Below are 17,282 nucleotides of genomic sequence, written 5' to 3' on the forward strand. Positions count from 1 at the left end.
GTAATTTTCCCAGTTTTCTCTACTCTTTTTAAAACTCTGAGCTCAGTTCACTCTCTATCTGTACTTCCAACATTAATTCATAATTAATGAATTTTACCTAGCTGATACCTTCAATATTTTATTCTTTGGATTCCTTTGAAATTGCTATAACTGGCACAAAATTCTCCTTTTAATTAGGGTTGTTTTGGGTTGTTGTTTTTTTTTGAGAGTTAGGAAGGAAATTGTTTAGGCAAATAGTCACACAATCCAAATCATCATTACTCTAAGCACATCAACTAATTCAAAATAATATAGTTTTGCTTCAAAAATACTCCCTTTATTTTTCTTTGCCTTATTGATTAAAAACACATACACTATACCACTTGAGACCTTTAAAACATTATTAAATTCCAGTTCTTCTTCTAGTCATCAGGTCATTTAAGCACAACAAAAATAAGACATTTGCCATAACCCAAAGCAGATTAAAGGGAGAACTGGGATTTTCCTTTTGTGATGAATTCCTAATTTTTCATTAATTGCTAAGAACCAATATTAAATTTAATGAAAATTTCATCAGGTTCATATATTGAAATTAGAACAGAACATACTACGGATTACTGTGCTTTAAGAAATGATGAGCAGGTTACATTTAGAAAAACATGAAAAGATCTGCATGAAATAATGATGAGTGAAAAGAGAAGAACCAAAGGAACATTATATATTATAACTGCAATACTGTGTAAAGAATAATTGTGAACAACTAAGTAATTCTGAGAATTATAAATACTAAAAATCAGCTACAAAGGACTTCTGAAGAAAGATACTATCCACTGCCGGAGAAAGAACTGATAAAAAAAAAAGTATGCATTGTATGATTTTAAATAGATCCATCTATGGTTCAGTAGAACAATTTGTCTAATAAAATGTGGCCTTCTCCAGTTCAGGGTGGAGATGCAGGGAGACAATGCTAAACTTAAAGTGTAAAAAAAAAAAAAAAAAAAAAAAAAAACAAAAAACAAATTAAAGAAAAAAAAACAATTTTTTTTTAACAGAGTGTTATTTCACTATATTTCCCTGTCAAAATAAGTGTAGAAAGATTTTTTTTAAATCAGTCCTAAAATATCCATCCTGAGAGAAACAGTGGTATCGTTTATAATAGACAAACCAAAATTGATATTCATCCTAATTCAGCTAAAATTTCATTCCAACCTTAAACTGATAGATCTTGATGAACTAACTAAATGCCACATCATTTAGCTGGATTTTCGACTTTGGTGTTCCCTATAATTTTCTTCCCAGAAACTTATTTTCCTAATTATGTTTTTCTTGTGCTAAAATTAAAGTGCATGGGCATTCCTTTAGCAGACCCCAGCTTATGGAGGTAAAGAGGAGATTATATAGAAACATGCTGAGTAACAACATGTTTGGTGTTTTTTTTTTAAGTAGATAATCCATATTTAGATAATAGAGTGGCACTTATATTGCTATAAAGAGATAAATTTATGTTAAAAGTATATACATATATAAGCATATGTATATATATATATATATATATGCATATATGTGCATATCTCGCTATATATAAATCTCCTGGTAGCCTCTCTCATAAAGTTCCTTGGCAATTACACCTACGAAACAACCACAATGACTGAAGCTGGAAGCATAATTATTATAACTTTACTTCCAAATGCTAAAAAGCTTCTTTAAAAGTTGTGTTCCATAAAATGAAAACAAAATGTGGCAGCATTTATTATGATAGTTTTTTTTTTGCTTTTAAAACATATTTCTAAGATTCAACACATTTTATATACCCCCAAATACCTAATTATACACAATAAATTTGAAACACACATAATTTACATAATGCAAAATGTATGTGCAATTCTAAATCAGATTGTCTATAAAGACAAGATTATATAATATATGCTATGTACTAGAATGTGAAACTTTAGGAATAAATACCTATAAAACCAAAGAGTGAGAGAGATAATAGTAATTTTCCATTGTAAAAAATGATAAAAACTCAGCAAAAAAAAATTATACTTATAATACTTTTTAAATTTGTAGACCTTTAAAAGATTCAAAGGCATCTTTGGGCAGATTTCCTTTCCTCAGAAATGTTTTATAAGAACACATGTCAAAGAGCCCTTGATAGGAGAATAAAAGGCAGTCATTTTCCTGTTTCTCTTGATCAGTTTTAATACCATTCTCATTCTTCCAAGTTGGCATAAGCCAATCTGATGTTACCTTTCTATCTTTCCTTCCTTTCTGTTACCTATTACCTTAAAAAAAAAATCTATCTAGTGAGTAAATAGAGCATTGAATTAATAACACTTTGTGCTTTGACCAACAATTACCTAGTAAAGAAAACAGAGATACTGGAGCTTAAGAAGGTTAACTGATTTGCGTAGGATTACAAGTCTCTGATATAAATTTGAAATCAGGTCTTCTACTTTATCTACTATATCAACAACAGATTCAGAACTGGAAAAGACTATAGAGGCTATCTAGTCCAACACCCTCCAGTAAAGAAACTGGTACTAGGAGGTCAAAGAAGCAGTATCATATCTAAGATTTAAACAGATCCTCAGTTCCAAATTCAGTATTTATTTCTTTGTAAGAAGTAATTTTTTTCAAAAAAAAAAAAAAAAGAATTTTTCTCTTATTCCCCCCCCCCCTTCACTTTCATCCATTTTATATCAGTTTTGCCATTCAAATATTTCTTTTGATTTGTCACAAGGGGGGAAAACTTTTTCACTACATTTCTTCTCTATGCCCCATCACACAATGAAAGTCATCCTTGGTTCTCAAAGGCTATTCCAAAAGAGTTCAATCTCTGGTAGGTCTTTTGAAAAATAGGGAAAAACTTCAAGTAAAGGTTCAGAAAATGGGCTGGTATTGGAGAACAGTCTATCCAAATTCAGAGAGACTTATCAAACTGTTGACCAAAAATTAATTCTATTTTTTCCCTCCAAATTAATTTCTCAGCCAAGACATGGAATAATTTTTGTTCTAAATAAATAAAGGAAGTAGCATACAGGTGAAATCACAATTCATTTAGTATGAAAAAAGAGGAAGGAAAATGCTTCTCTGGTTTTGTTTTGTTTTTTTTTTTTTTTTTTTTAATATCTAGGGCACAAATAAATAGTGAAAGATAGCTAAAAAAAAAATGAGGTATCTTCTAGTAGCCTTCAAGTCATTAATTGTGATAAATCAAGCATATGCTCATATTGGAAGTATTTTATCAAAGAGTTTGAATTCAACATTGCCCGCAAAGAGAAAATAATCTCATCATAACCATTTGCAACTGCTTACATAATAATCATGAAACATTAAATTTACAGTAGAATTAGATGTAGATAAATTCTTTTCCACTCAACATGACACAGGTTGGCAAACCTAAGGAAAAAAAGTAGAGAATATAATATAGAATGATAGATCTAGAGCTAGAAAAGATTTTAGAAGTCTTTTAATCCAACTGCCTCATTTTATACATGAGGAACCTGAGATTAAGTGTCTTGCCCATGGTTACATAGATGGTGTATCAGAAACAGATTTAAATCAAGGAAAAATAGGTAATGATCTAAATAAGAGAAACAAAACAATAACAAAAATCTCAAAGGTGAAATTCTTTTGCAGATAGTATCCAAGGAATTAGGGGATAAATGGGATGTTTTAATTCAATTAGCTGGATAAATCTTTCATTTCCCTACATCCCATTTGGCTTTGCTAGACAATTGTAGTGTTGATATCTGGGGCAATTAGGTAAAAATCATTTTAAAATAGAGTGGTCTGGCTACAGAATGAGAATTCTATAATAGTGTTCTTTCCTAATTCTGTTTTAATTTGCTGTATAACCTTGGGCAATCACTTAGTTTCTCTGTTTCAGTTTCTTCAAGAAAAATAAGAGTATTTCATGTTTACTGGACTTCTAAAATTATGTTCCAATGGACTAAAAGTGAACTAGAAAATTATATAAATGTGAAGCAGCACTATTGCTTCACAAAAGTTAAACTATTTTCTCTTCATTATCTTAAATCAAAAATTAAAATTAAATTCATAAATGTGAGGAAAAGTAAATTTCACTTTTTAATTCTTTTCAGGTTAATTGGCAAACAATCTAAATGCCATTGCTATGAAAATTATTTTGATTATTTTTTTCATAAACTTTAAAATATCAATTCCAAATCCTTTGGGTTTTAACATAACATGGGTCTGTCAAGTTAAAGTCACTTTTTTATTGGGTAACAGACACTAGTGACACACAACAAAAACATAAATTGAGATATAGGAAAAACAATGTGTACCAGAGTTATACCCTAATTTCCATATTTAATTGCTCTCTTTCCCTAGTATCCATTCTACTCTTACTCTAAAACCACTAATCCTTGCTCAATTACTTATTAGCAAAAAGTAAGGAAAGACCAAAGATACAGCCATTTTCTCATAATTTGAGGTCCTTTTAATATTTTTTGGAATAACATCAACTATCACTGATTTCATATATTTTCCATAGTCCTGACACTGTGATGACTGTATCAAAAACATCTCTGTATGCCATGGGGTTCTTTTCCTCTAATCTACTTCTGTTTATGTTTATTAATTACATGTTTATGAGGCATTTCCTTATTTGTTAAGTAACATTAATTTTCTGCTATTATGGGTTCAACATATATGGTGTCTCCTGAGTCTTTTTTAACAAAAATATTTAGGATTGAGTAGGTGGTAGATATGAAGCTTCTATGTAGCTAAGTCAGTTTATAAATAATTTAGTTAATTTAATTTCTGAGTACCAAATTTTATTTTTAAAACAAATTTTCATTGACTTCTATAAATCTTCACATTAAAATTATCAAGTATCAACTTATATGGAATAGCTTCACTTTACCTGTGACAGAAGTTGGCAGAAACTGTGGTTTCTATTTATTTTTTTCATGAGCACTGCAAGGCAAGACAATCAAGTGTTCCATGAAATGATGTTTCTTGTTTCCTTTGGGTGCACAATCAAACCAACTCCTCTGACTGTTTTATTTACCTCTCCAAGGGTAACCTAAGGATCATCTTTCTATTTAATTGCAATTTTTTTCCTTTTTTATGCCTTTGTTTTTATTTATACCAAAAATTTCAATAAGGTGTGATTTACTTTTTTCACAAGCATATTTGTTCATAAATGGTTTTCTAGTAATACATTTATGCACTAGAGAGGCAGTATTGGATCTATGCACTGGGTGAGGATGAGGGTTATATAATGTACAGAAAACTGAATTTGAATTAATTTCAAAACTAGTCTCTACCATTTACTATAGACATGACTCCAGGCAAATCACTTTAACTCTCTGTGCCTCAGTTTGTTCATCTGTAAAATGAGATTAGATGGTCTCTAATGTTCCTTCTAAATCTAAATATATAATCCCAGTCATTAGACAAGGATTACATCTCCAGAACACCAACAATTAACAATTATTTGTTGAAAGTCTACAAAAGGTCCTTCCCCACATAAGTATCACTCTTGATGCTTCATTGTATTAAGAGACTGATATCATGTTCTTGAAAGGCTATATAAAATATAGGGCCTATCCAACATCATTATATGAAAAAAACAATTATTAAGAGGCAGCAGGAAAATATGAGAAGACCTCTATGACTAGGTACAGAGAGAGGGGGAAAAAAAAGCAGAATCAGGGTAACAATATAAATAATATCTATAGTAATATAGATAAAAACAACACTAAAAAGCAGCTAAATTTAGATTAATTTCAATGAACAATTTTGTTCCCAGAGATCGGATGTTGAAACACACATTTTTCCACTCAATAAAGTGATAAGACCACAAGGGCAGGATAGTGCATATGCTGTGATGAAGTTATTTTTGCCGATTGATTTTGGTGAACATTTTTCTTTGCTCCAAAGGAGACTGCAATGGCAAAGAGAAGTATACTGGCAACTGGGAGTGATATAAAAAAAGCATAAAAATGTTTTAAAAGAAAGGGATAGTAGAACTATGAAATGAAGTGAATTTTTAAAAAAATTTTTTTCTAAATATTGAGTGGTTTCCATTTCTTTCTCCAGTTCATTTTACACATGAAAAAACTTAAGCAAACAAGATTAAGTTACTTCTCCTGAGTGATACAAGGTAGCCAAATTTGAATTCAGGAGGATGAGTCTTCTTGATTCTAGGCACAGCATTCTAGACATTATGCCACTTATTTGTTCCAATAAAACAGTAGAAAATGGTAGCATTTATAATGGAGTTGGAGAGGGAAGGTGGAAATAGTTTGACCCAGACTGTAAACTTTGGAAGAGCAAATTTCAGGGAATGAAATTTTATAGGAGAAATCAGACCAGGAGATAGAAGAATCTCTCAATAATTAAATTTTGGAAACATTTTTAAAGATTATGAAGAGAAGTAATTTAAAAAAAAAGTTGTCTAAAAAGAAATATTTGAATGTCCTAGGAACTCATCAGCTACCTCAAAAAAGTTTTAAGGAAATATTTAGAAAACAGTCACAAAGGTAGATAGAAGATTTTTCAAAAGGCTAGGAAAAATTCCTATATAATTAGTAGCAAGAGTGTTAATGATCAGAATGAACTGAAGCATAAGCAGAAAAAGGGATTTTATTTTGGCTATATGAAAAAGAGAAGGATCAAAAAAAGGGATAAGATCACTGTTCAGTATGAGTGTAATACTCCACTCACTGATGAAAGATAGACAGCCAATATGTTCTAATTTTCCTTCTATTTTTCTGGCAAGGAGAACAATCTTTGGATTAGGAAAAAAAAAGAGCAAATATAATCAATAGAAAATTTGTAACTAAGACAAGGAAAGAACAAGTTAGCAACTAGCCTCTTTAATGAATTCAGGTCACCTAGCTCCAATGAACTATATCTCTAAATAATTTTTAAAAAAGAAAAAAAAAAGAAAATCAGATGTGATAGCTAAGTACCTGTTAGTAACTTTTAAAAGACAGTTTAGAATGAGAGATACTACAGAATATGACAAAACAAAAATCTTGTTTCTCAAAAATTGGGAGCATCTAGAGAATCTATACAAATGAGTTGATGAATGACCTTGACTTTGATTCATGGCAAAACTACAAAATTTATTATTAAAGGGATATGATTAATTTGATATCTAGTAAAAAGAAAGCAGTGGTCACAAAGATTACCATGAATTCATAAAGAACAGGTCAGGACAATATAACCTCATTTTCTTTTTTGACAAAATTACTAAACTCAAGATGTTGTACCTTTACTTAGATTTCGGCAAAATGCTTGCTGAAGAACACGCTTCCATGTGGAAAAGGTGTAAAGATAAAGAAGTCAGTACATTTTAACGGATTCATACCAATAGTCTGATTTCAACTTGGAAAAAATTTTCCAATATAACTCCCAGGGGGGAGGGGTGTCCTATATTTGTCCTCATGCTATAATTTAACATCATTTCTCAGTGTATCTATGGAATGCTTATCACATTTGCAAATAACAGAGGATAGTAGTCAAGAACCAAAGTAATTCTGTGAAGTTGTAATTTTGGGCTGAATCAAAAATTTAATAAAATTTGATCGGGATTAGCAATATTATCTTTGGGTTCAAAAAATCAACTTCACAAATGTGAGATGGGAAAAGGTTGGCTAAATAAATATATGTCTGAAAATATAGTATACGTTTCATAAGTCAGCAATGAGATATGTTAGAGAAAAAATGACTATCAGAATTTTAAAAGGCATAGTCTCTCTGGACTCCATTCTGATTAGACTTGGGGTCTTCTCAAGTTCTGTGTGTCAGATTTTAGACAAGAAAATGATGATCTAGAGATTGTCCAGAAAAGGATAATCAGGAAAGTCATGAACTCATGACCTTTATGGATCTTTATGAAGAAATGAGAAATCTTTAACCAGGAGAAGCAAAAACTTAGTCAGCTGGGACATGATAGTTCTCTTTAAATAATTATAAATCTATTTTGTGAAACAAAAACCAGATTTTCCTTGCTTGGCTCCAAAGGTTACTAAGCAAGTAGGACTGAAATATTTGAAAATTGCACAAAAGTTAATAGTTTTCATGTATGGTAAAATTTCCCAACAATTAGTGAAATGGGTTGCCTCAAAGAAAATTAGACTTGAGGACTTCAGGCAAAAGCTGGATGGTCATTTTTCATGTACATTGTATACAAAATCCTTTTTCTGAAATTATATGATCCTGTGAAGCTAAGAGAAGCTAAGTCAGTGGCAAAAAGTCACAAAGTTAGAGAACTTCAGTTTTTCTTGCTACAAATCTTGTACTCCTGAAATTCAACACTATCATGACTACCTCCTCCAAAACATTCCATATTAAAAAGATCAAAAACATGCAATTCTTATGAGTTACTTTCAAAAATTTCAGATAACATCTTTGAAATGAATGCTGCTGGTCTGAACAACAGAACCTTGTGGGTAAAGAATAAAGGCAATTTGGAAGTTATAACTTTAATTTGGTGAGAAGTTGGTTAATCATTTGGAGCTGTCATTTAAAATCATTTATATGTTTGACTTCAGTTGTCTTTCAATCTTTGTGGTCCCATTTGGAGTTTTCTTGGCAAAGATACTAGAAAGATTTGCCATTTCCTTCTTCAACTCATTTTATGAAGAAGGAACTGAGGCAGAATTAAGTGACTTGCCCGATTTGAACTTATAAAGATGAGTTTTCCTGATATCAAATGCAGCACTCTTAACCTAACTGCCTGGAAAAGAGTATAAATCTAAAATAAACTTAAGCATTAGTGCTATTTTTATTATCATCTATTTCATCTTTTATTAAATTCCTCCTACAAATGCATCATGGCATAGAGATGATCCTCAGTTCCTGATGACTGTGCAAGTTCATATTACCTGCAAATATGATAAGCAAACCATAGATATCTTTATCCAAACTAATGACTAGTATTAATTACTAATAAACACTTACCAAGTCTTCAAGTATGAGTCCAGCAATAAACTGTATCTGTTGTCTTAGGAGAAAGGATCTTCCCCTTTTCACTAGAAGTCTTCAAGCAAAGGATGAATAGTTACTTGCCAAACATATTGTGGGGAGGATCCCAGGTAATCCAACTAACATCTGGAAAGATAGTCACTAAGCTTTCTTCGAACCTATGATCCTATGACTTTGTTTTTAGCCTGTCTAAGTGTGGAAGAAAGAGGCTCTTCAATGGAAATTTGGACATCTGATGAAAAGTTTTTTATTTCCCTGGTAGTACTTTCATCACAATAATATCTTGAGAATATTGGCAAAACATGCTTTAAAGACTTTGAGCAAAAGGAATGATTTTAAGTATTTATTAATAATAATATATCACATCAGGTAGAGTGAGACACATGTAGTCCCTTCTACTAAAGAGACTTGAGCTCTAGAGTTCTGAGTTGTTTTAGGGTTAATGCTTATCATGAAACACCAAGTACCAATGGTACTTGGGAATGTAGGGCTACTAGGCTGCCCAAGGAGGGGAAAATTAACCCAGGTCAGAAATAGGACAAATCAAAGCTTCCATGCCAATTACCAAGAGGATCATGGTCATGACTGATTACTGGCCAACCTAAGCCATATAGGGAAATATAATCTCAAAAAATACACATACACATAAATATATATTTCTATATACATACATATAAATGTACATATAAATATATCATATGACTCAATTTTCCTGTAGTATATGGGATGAATGAATATATAGGAAAACGTTACAAGAAACTATCATAAACATAGATAATGCCTAGAATCCCTCATGATGAAAAAATCTTTTCACTGGACTTCAAAAAGCTTTGAATACCAAGTATCAGTCTCTTTTGGGCCATATATATTAGTTATACTACTCAGCTGGAGAATATTTATAACGAATGAGGATGGCAGATGATCTGATTATCATTTATGTTCATAAAAATGCTCATTATGCAAAGAAGAGAGAATGAGAGTAATTTTCTATTTCAATACTCATAGGGTATAAATTCCATATGTAATCTATGAGGAATCATCATTAATTTATTTCTTCAAACCATAAAAGCTAGAGAAGATAGTGACAATATAAGCTCCTCATGGAGATAAGTCTTCCTATATTACTCAGGAGGATCATTACTTGGGGGAATTTAATTGTTGCAGTTAATTGACAGGAGAGTTTAATTTATCGTTAAAACAATTTGTCCCTAAATCTTACTCTATAGAAATTTAGATCAAGCCTAAGGGATGCGAACCTGATACATGTACACAAATGTATGTAAAGATTATATATACACACAAACCTCCATCTATGTGTTATTTTTAGGATACCCAATATATATGTATATACACATATACACAAAGTCCTATGATACAACAATCTATCCTGATATAATTTTAATGGTGAAGGGAATGTGGTGTAAAAAAAAAGGGCTTTGCCATCTACATTCAGCTTTCCTTCCTAGTGTGTTGTCTCACCCTATTAGAATATGAGCTCTAGGAGAACAGAGACTATTACTTTCCTATTTCTATCTTCAGAAGAAAGGGAAAGAGGAAGAGAGGGAAGAAGAGAACAAGGAAGGAAGGGAGAAAGGGAGGGAGGGAGGGAAGAAAGAAGGGAGGAGCAAAGAAAAGAAGAAAGGATGGGAGGCGAGAAGGAAAAAAGACACTGAGGGAGGAAGGAAAGGAGGCAGACAGGAAGAGAGAATGTGAGGGAAAGGGGAGAATGTGAAATATAAGAAAAATAAATATATATTTTTTTTTCATTTTTAATTAATTTGAAAATCTCTGTTTAGGTTTTTCATTAGCTCCTCTTACATTTGCTCCCTGCCTACCTTAAGGAAGAGACATTACTAAACACATTAGGCACACTCTATATATCACTAACTTCGCTTCCACTAGTCATTAACATTTGTTTTTAAATGTCAAAAAGTAAAGTACAATTATAGATGGGCATATAAGGACGTACTACTGCATGATGGATAGAGAGCCACCCTCAGAATCCAGATGACTTAAATCCAAGTCTTATTTCTGACACTGTGTGAACCAGGGATGTGCTTGAGCCAGCTTGTGCTGGTAAGAGATAATTGCTAAATTTTCAGTGTGAACATGTGTATTTCAGAAATTGTCAAACACTAAAATTCAGGGCTTAATTTGTTGTCTTGAATAGCCAGAATTAAGAAATGATGGCAAAATGGTAATAATAAAGAATAAACATAAAAGAATGTCATGTATAGGGAGACTTTCCTTCCCTCTATCCCTGAAATCCAGTTGTTAAAATATTTAATAGCACACTTGCCCCTCCCTTCTTTGATCTACATTTGTAGAGGAAGTCACCATTCTAGGAATTCTTTATGCCAACAACATTTTGTCCCCTTCCCCAAATTTGGGAAATACAATATATATTTATATTTATAGTTGCATAAATATATATATATATGTATATATATAAATGATATAAAATATATAAAATTATATATATGAGACTTAATAAGATTTAAACTTAGAAAATATTACATCTTACATGAAAATTGTACACACGCATTTACAATTTTAATTTTTATCACTAAACTAAGCTCCCAATTTCTACTTTAGTACATTGTACTAATTACATGTACATGTAGGTATGTACACAACACACTAAAGGCTGAAAGAAAGTAAATCTCTCTGACTTAAATTACAGCAAAGTATCACATATCCCCAGGCCTGAAAAAATACCTAGACTCTATTACAATGCATAAAAATGCCATTCACTTTCACAGAGTTATAAATGCCAGAAAATGCCTTGAGTATATGAAAACAGTTTGAGAAAACAGAAGAAAAACTTGTCCTTAACTTGGTCTGATTTCTAAATCTCTCTAGTCCTCATAAACCAGGAAGATCTACTTTCAGGGAGCAAATGATAGAAGGCAATAAATGTCTTCTTCACTCGGTGTACCTAGTTGTCACAGAGTTTGGGGGCAGTAAATAGGCCTCAATCCAATTCTACCTCTCCTCCCTCATATTTCATCTAGATAGTCACTGGACTTCCATTGCTGGGAAAATTGGCAGACCAACCATTCTGATAAAGACACTGAAATCTCTGGATGCCTAGGCTAGAGTATAAGGAATATATCTTCTGCAATTTAATGTTCTCAGAAATAATCTTTAGAAAATTCAGAAGTTGGGCTCTTCTCTCTTTGAAGACACTGTAGCTACTTGATCACATGCTTTCAATGACATAGGTCAAAGAATAAGGAAGAAACTGGAAGCTATACAAATTATATGAATAGCAACAAGAGGGAAGAGATGGAACATTTCATTACTAGGTCAAACTGGATTAATATGTTGCTTTTTTTAGATTTGTCTCTGAAACAAAAAACCATGCAAAACTTTGAGCTTATTATAATAAGCCTCGCTCTCAGTTGCATGGTGCATTTAAGTTTTTTTACTAACAGTACCAAAACATATTGATTAAGTCGTATTCCAATAATAATAGATATAAAAGCAGCAAGGGAAAAGAACAATAGCAACAAAATACCTTAGTCAAAATATGACAGAAAACAAGTCTCTATAACAAATGTTGGCAGGGAAGTTAACCTAACAATCAAAATTATGTCTATATTAGCCAACTCTTTTCATGAGAGATTAGTCATCATTTAAGGTAAACAATTTGTGACTATAAAGTATTAAATTGTCATTATAACTACCAGAATGTATATTTCTATAAGAGTATATTCCTCCAAAATAGACACCTCAAGGGATATTGATACTTATTCTAAAGATCCTAGTGTTTTTCAAAACATTTTAGCATTTGCTTTTAAAGAAAAAAAAATATCATTTTCAGGAACAATTTGTGAGCAGAAAAGAAAATCATTCTCATTGTAACAATTTATGAGCCAGAAAATAAAATTAATCTCATCCCTGTATACTCACACAAAAAGTTACTTGTTTAACAAACCAACAAAACAATAAAAATCTCTCAACATGATAGATAACCCCTCTTATTTAACAGACTTGAATCCAAATGACTTTTGTCTTTTCACTTCTTCTACCATCCATTCCCATCCCCATCCATCCTCACAGAATGAAGATTTGCCATATTAAGAATATTTAAAGATTATAATATAGCCTTTAATTGAAATTCTATAAGTTCTATAAGTTCTAAAATTATTTGAGAAATGAAAGCATCATTAAAACAAAAGTTTCATGGACACTCTTTGAAAAGCTATGACTTCTTATTTCAGTATAGATATTCTGGTTTATTTATTTAAAAATCATTATATTTGTCTACAGAAATTATCTTTATGCTGTTTTTCACACTGGAACTTTGAAATTTTAGTTTAGCCATGTATATTTTTTTCACTTATTATCACAAAAAGGGAAAATAAAAGAAGCTACAAAAACTTTTAAGTACTCTTTAAAAAGAACTCTTAAATGCTCTTAAAAGTTGTCTTAGAAATAATTTTTTATTTACTTTAGAATATGTTAATTCTATGAAATTTAATCTACATTTTTTCATTCTTGCCAGTTATCAATATCTTTTTTCCCCTAGTACTTACGCCATGATGCCTGAGAGGTGAAACATTTCTGCTGTGATGTATGACAAGTAGCTGTATAGGAAGACAAAGAGTGGCTCAATCACTCGGATATTGTGTGTGAAACGGGTGGTAAATGCTGCTATAAAGCCCAGCAAGACTCCAATGACTATCCCCCCGATTCCCACCACAAAAAAGTTAGCAATTCCAGCAAACACATCAATGGTCTCAATTGTTTTCATCTGGCAAAAGGACTTGAACAAATTATACAGCACCTGTGAAAAAAAGAAATTTGTATCAGTTATAACCAATGATCCTTTCTAATTTCTCCATTATTTCTCTAAGTTCAGGAGAGAAAATAAAGAACTTTTACTTTAAAAAAATTTTCAAATATACTTATGTTTAATATGACCAATGACTACTAATTTATTAATATTTTATTTCTGCCTGGAATTAGATAATGAAAAATAAATTTTTGAGAAAAACAGGTCAACATTTCAGATTTCAACTCTTTTAAGAAAAATTATATAATAGTCCAGTACCATCCACTTTAGGATGAATGCTAAAAAACATTACTTTGTCAGAATATGTCTAAATAAGTTCTTCTATCCCTTTTAACACATGTCTGACACCCATCCCAGTCTTGTGTGTTACAACTTCTGCCTCACTAGGAACATGACAGATAGGAAGCTGCTCAATACCTATGGGAGCTCATTTAAACTCTTCACATTCTTAACCTGTTTCCAGAGAAAGTCTTCCACCTTAGCATGGGATCAGAGTGAAAACCTCCATGCCAGCCATAAGGAATAAATTCTATCTCTTAGTAGTCAAGCTACTTGAGCCTGCTGCTGCTGTTGCTGTTTAGCAGTTATCTTGGATCTACAAAGTTAGTTTTTAAGATGTTTTGGCAACTGTATTATTTTCTTTTGAAAAGCTATAGATTTTATATATTTAAAAACTTTATTTAGCAAAAGGGTCCTTAGATTTCCATAGACTGCCCAAGGCATCTATGAAACACAATAAAAGTTAAAAACTTCTTATCAAATTGTGAATTTTTTTTTAGTAAAGTGAATATGTAAGCAAGAAAATTAATTGCTTTTTACTTATCTGAATGGATATGGTCTGGGTACTTAGGTGGATCAATGCATAGAATACTGTGTCTGCCGTCATCTTCCTGAATTCAAATTGGGCCCCTCAGATACTAACTAGTTGTGTGACCCTAGCTAAGGGACAAATCATTTAACCTTGTTTGCCTTAGCTTCCTCATCTATAAAATGAGCTGGAGAAGGAAATGGCAAACCATCTCAGTATCTTTGCCTACAAAACCCCAAATGGGATCTCAAAGAATCAGACAACTGAACAGCAACAACAGATATAGTTTAACTATAAAATGATCAGACATCTTTATGTGGTAAAATTATGATCACCTGATATATCTCCCCACCGTACTCAAGTATATTCAAAGGCCATATATGCAGAATTGACTTGATTGAGATTTTACAAAATAATAGGTCTAGAGATAGAGCTTTAATAATTACTTATGGTGAAAGAGACTGAATTAGTTCAAAAGCCTTCCAAAAAATGTCCTTACTTCTATTTTATTCTCTTCCCTCTCCAAATGATCTCCTAAAGAGCTGAAAAACAGATATTCATAAAGCACAAATCTGGCCATGTCACTGCTCAAGAATTTTTCATGGCTTCTTACTACCCCTAGGACAAAATTAAAAACTTCTTGATTGAGCATTTAAAGCTCTCACAACCTAATTCTATATTACCCTTCTTCATACACTCTAATTTTTAGCCATACTAGTCTACTTGCTGTAATCTGATATGACTTTCCATGCCTTGTGTACTCACTGGCTACATCCCAATCCATAGAATTCTTTCCTTCTTCCTCTCTGCCTTTTAGAATCCTTAGCTTCCTCACAGGCTCATTTCTGATTCCACATTCCCCAGGAAATCTAATCCTTCAGTTATATGGGTTTTCACCCTTCTCAAATCAATTTGCATTTATCTATAAATGAAAACCTATCCCAGGAATTCATCTCTAATAGAAAACCTTTCCTGATCCCCTAGCTGTCTATGTTCACCTCTCCTTAAATCATCTTGCACTTATTTTCCAAATAAACAAAATTTTACCCCCCAATAAAATGTAAATTCATGGAGGGGAAAAAAAAGTGGCTTTTAAAAAATTTTTCTCTTTATATCCCTGGCATCAAACACAATGCTTTGTTTAATGCTTAATAATTGATTAATAAATATTTCTTCATTTGAATTTCAGTTGAATTTCAAGAATACTGTGAACTCTCCCTCCTCTCTCTCTCTCTCTTTTTCTCTCTCTCTCTCTCTCTTTTTCTCTCTCTCCTGTGTGTGTGTGTGTGTGTGTGTGTGTGTGTGTGTGTGTGTATCTTTGAGAGGTACATTGACACTTTCAGGTCACCAGAATATTGTTTCTGTAAATCATTATTTTAAATCTTCTTTACACAAAGAGGATCACTTTACATAAAAGTTATTTAGATTATTTAGATTACAAAGAACTCCTGGCTGACTTCCTTCATTGCCACCATCCTCACACAAATTCAGAATTACAAAATTAATCTTCCCCAAACATCTTTTTTTCTCATTTCCCTCTCTCCTACTCAAAAACCTCTCAAAGGCCACCTATTTCTCACACTGCTCCAAGCCAAAGTTTTCTTAGAAATCCAGGGTCTCCCTAATTTTGCCCTACTCCATTTAGCAAATCTTTTTTTTCTCATTCTTCCATAACACACTTTGCTCTACTCTCCAAAATGTGCCATAGAAAACATGCTTATTTTCATCTCTGTGCCTTCTTCTTTCATACTGTGTCCTTTGCCTAGGTTGGCTTCCCTCCATTCCATTTATTCATACCCTATTCAAAATCATTAATGTCCAAGTACTACCTTCACTTGAAAGCTTCTCTTGTCTATTGGAGCCATCACTGATTTTCTTACTTTATAGCATTTACAATGATATTTCACAATTTGGACCTCAATTATACTTTATCTTATATTGTTCCTTGTTATTTTATACCTTTACATCTTCAATTAAAGTTCAAATTCTCTAAGGGTAAAATCACATTATATTTCTTCTTTAGTCCCACCAGGTCCAATACAGTAGGAATAGGATAGTGATACAAAGTTTCAAGAAGTGACTAGTACCACACTGATCAGAATAAGTCTGTATCCTTTTTTCTGGCATTATATATTAATTAAAGGTGTGCTTTGTTTTCAATATAATTCCTTTTTGTTTTTAAAATTGTAATACTGAGTCATAGAGGTTTTATTTTGGGCCCATGGATCAGAGGATACATTTTGATCATTCTTATTGTTAGGGTAGACACCAATGTAAAATTGAGAAAGAACATCTTAGCTAGACAAATTCCATGTGTGACCACGAAAATATTTCCTCACCAACAAGGAAGTTTTCCATAACCTCTCATCTGATTTACCTTGAAACTCTCAGCTAATGATCAGCACAAGATAAAATTATTTCAGTTTCAACTGGCCACAATCCCAGAGATCATTCCCAAAGACTCTTTGACCTTATCACAAGATGTCTTGTGGTTGTAATTATTTATATATTGTATTACTATATTTCAAAAGGGAAGCTGGGTGATAGATTTCTTTCAGGTCATACATAGATGACCTAAATTTGAAAATGATATTTTAGCAAGATTAAACCAGGAGATGTATCTATGTTCTAAGTTCTTTAATGGCAAGAATTTAAGAGTTAGAGTTGCCTGATAACCAAAGATATGGCTAATGATCTCATTAGAACTAATGTAAATACAGATCATTTTAT

General features: G+C 32.0%; 1 protein-coding gene across 1 annotated transcript in view; it reads right to left on the bottom strand.

Annotated features, from left to right (window-relative positions):
* The window catches only part of SLC9A2 (solute carrier family 9 member A2), a 128,546-nt gene that overhangs the window by 70,884 nt on the left and 40,380 nt on the right, over positions 1-17,282 (bottom strand). Inside the window, exon 3 of the mRNA XM_051984323.1 lies at positions 13,485-13,735. Coding sequence (XP_051840283.1) covers positions 13,485-13,735 — 251 coding nt within the window. The remainder of the gene's footprint in view (positions 1-13,484; positions 13,736-17,282) is intronic.

The sequence above is a fragment of the Antechinus flavipes genome, chromosome 3 (genome assembly GCF_016432865.1).
Source record: "Antechinus flavipes isolate AdamAnt ecotype Samford, QLD, Australia chromosome 3, AdamAnt_v2, whole genome shotgun sequence".
In the NCBI taxonomy this organism is placed as follows: domain Eukaryota; kingdom Metazoa; phylum Chordata; class Mammalia; order Dasyuromorphia; family Dasyuridae; genus Antechinus; species Antechinus flavipes.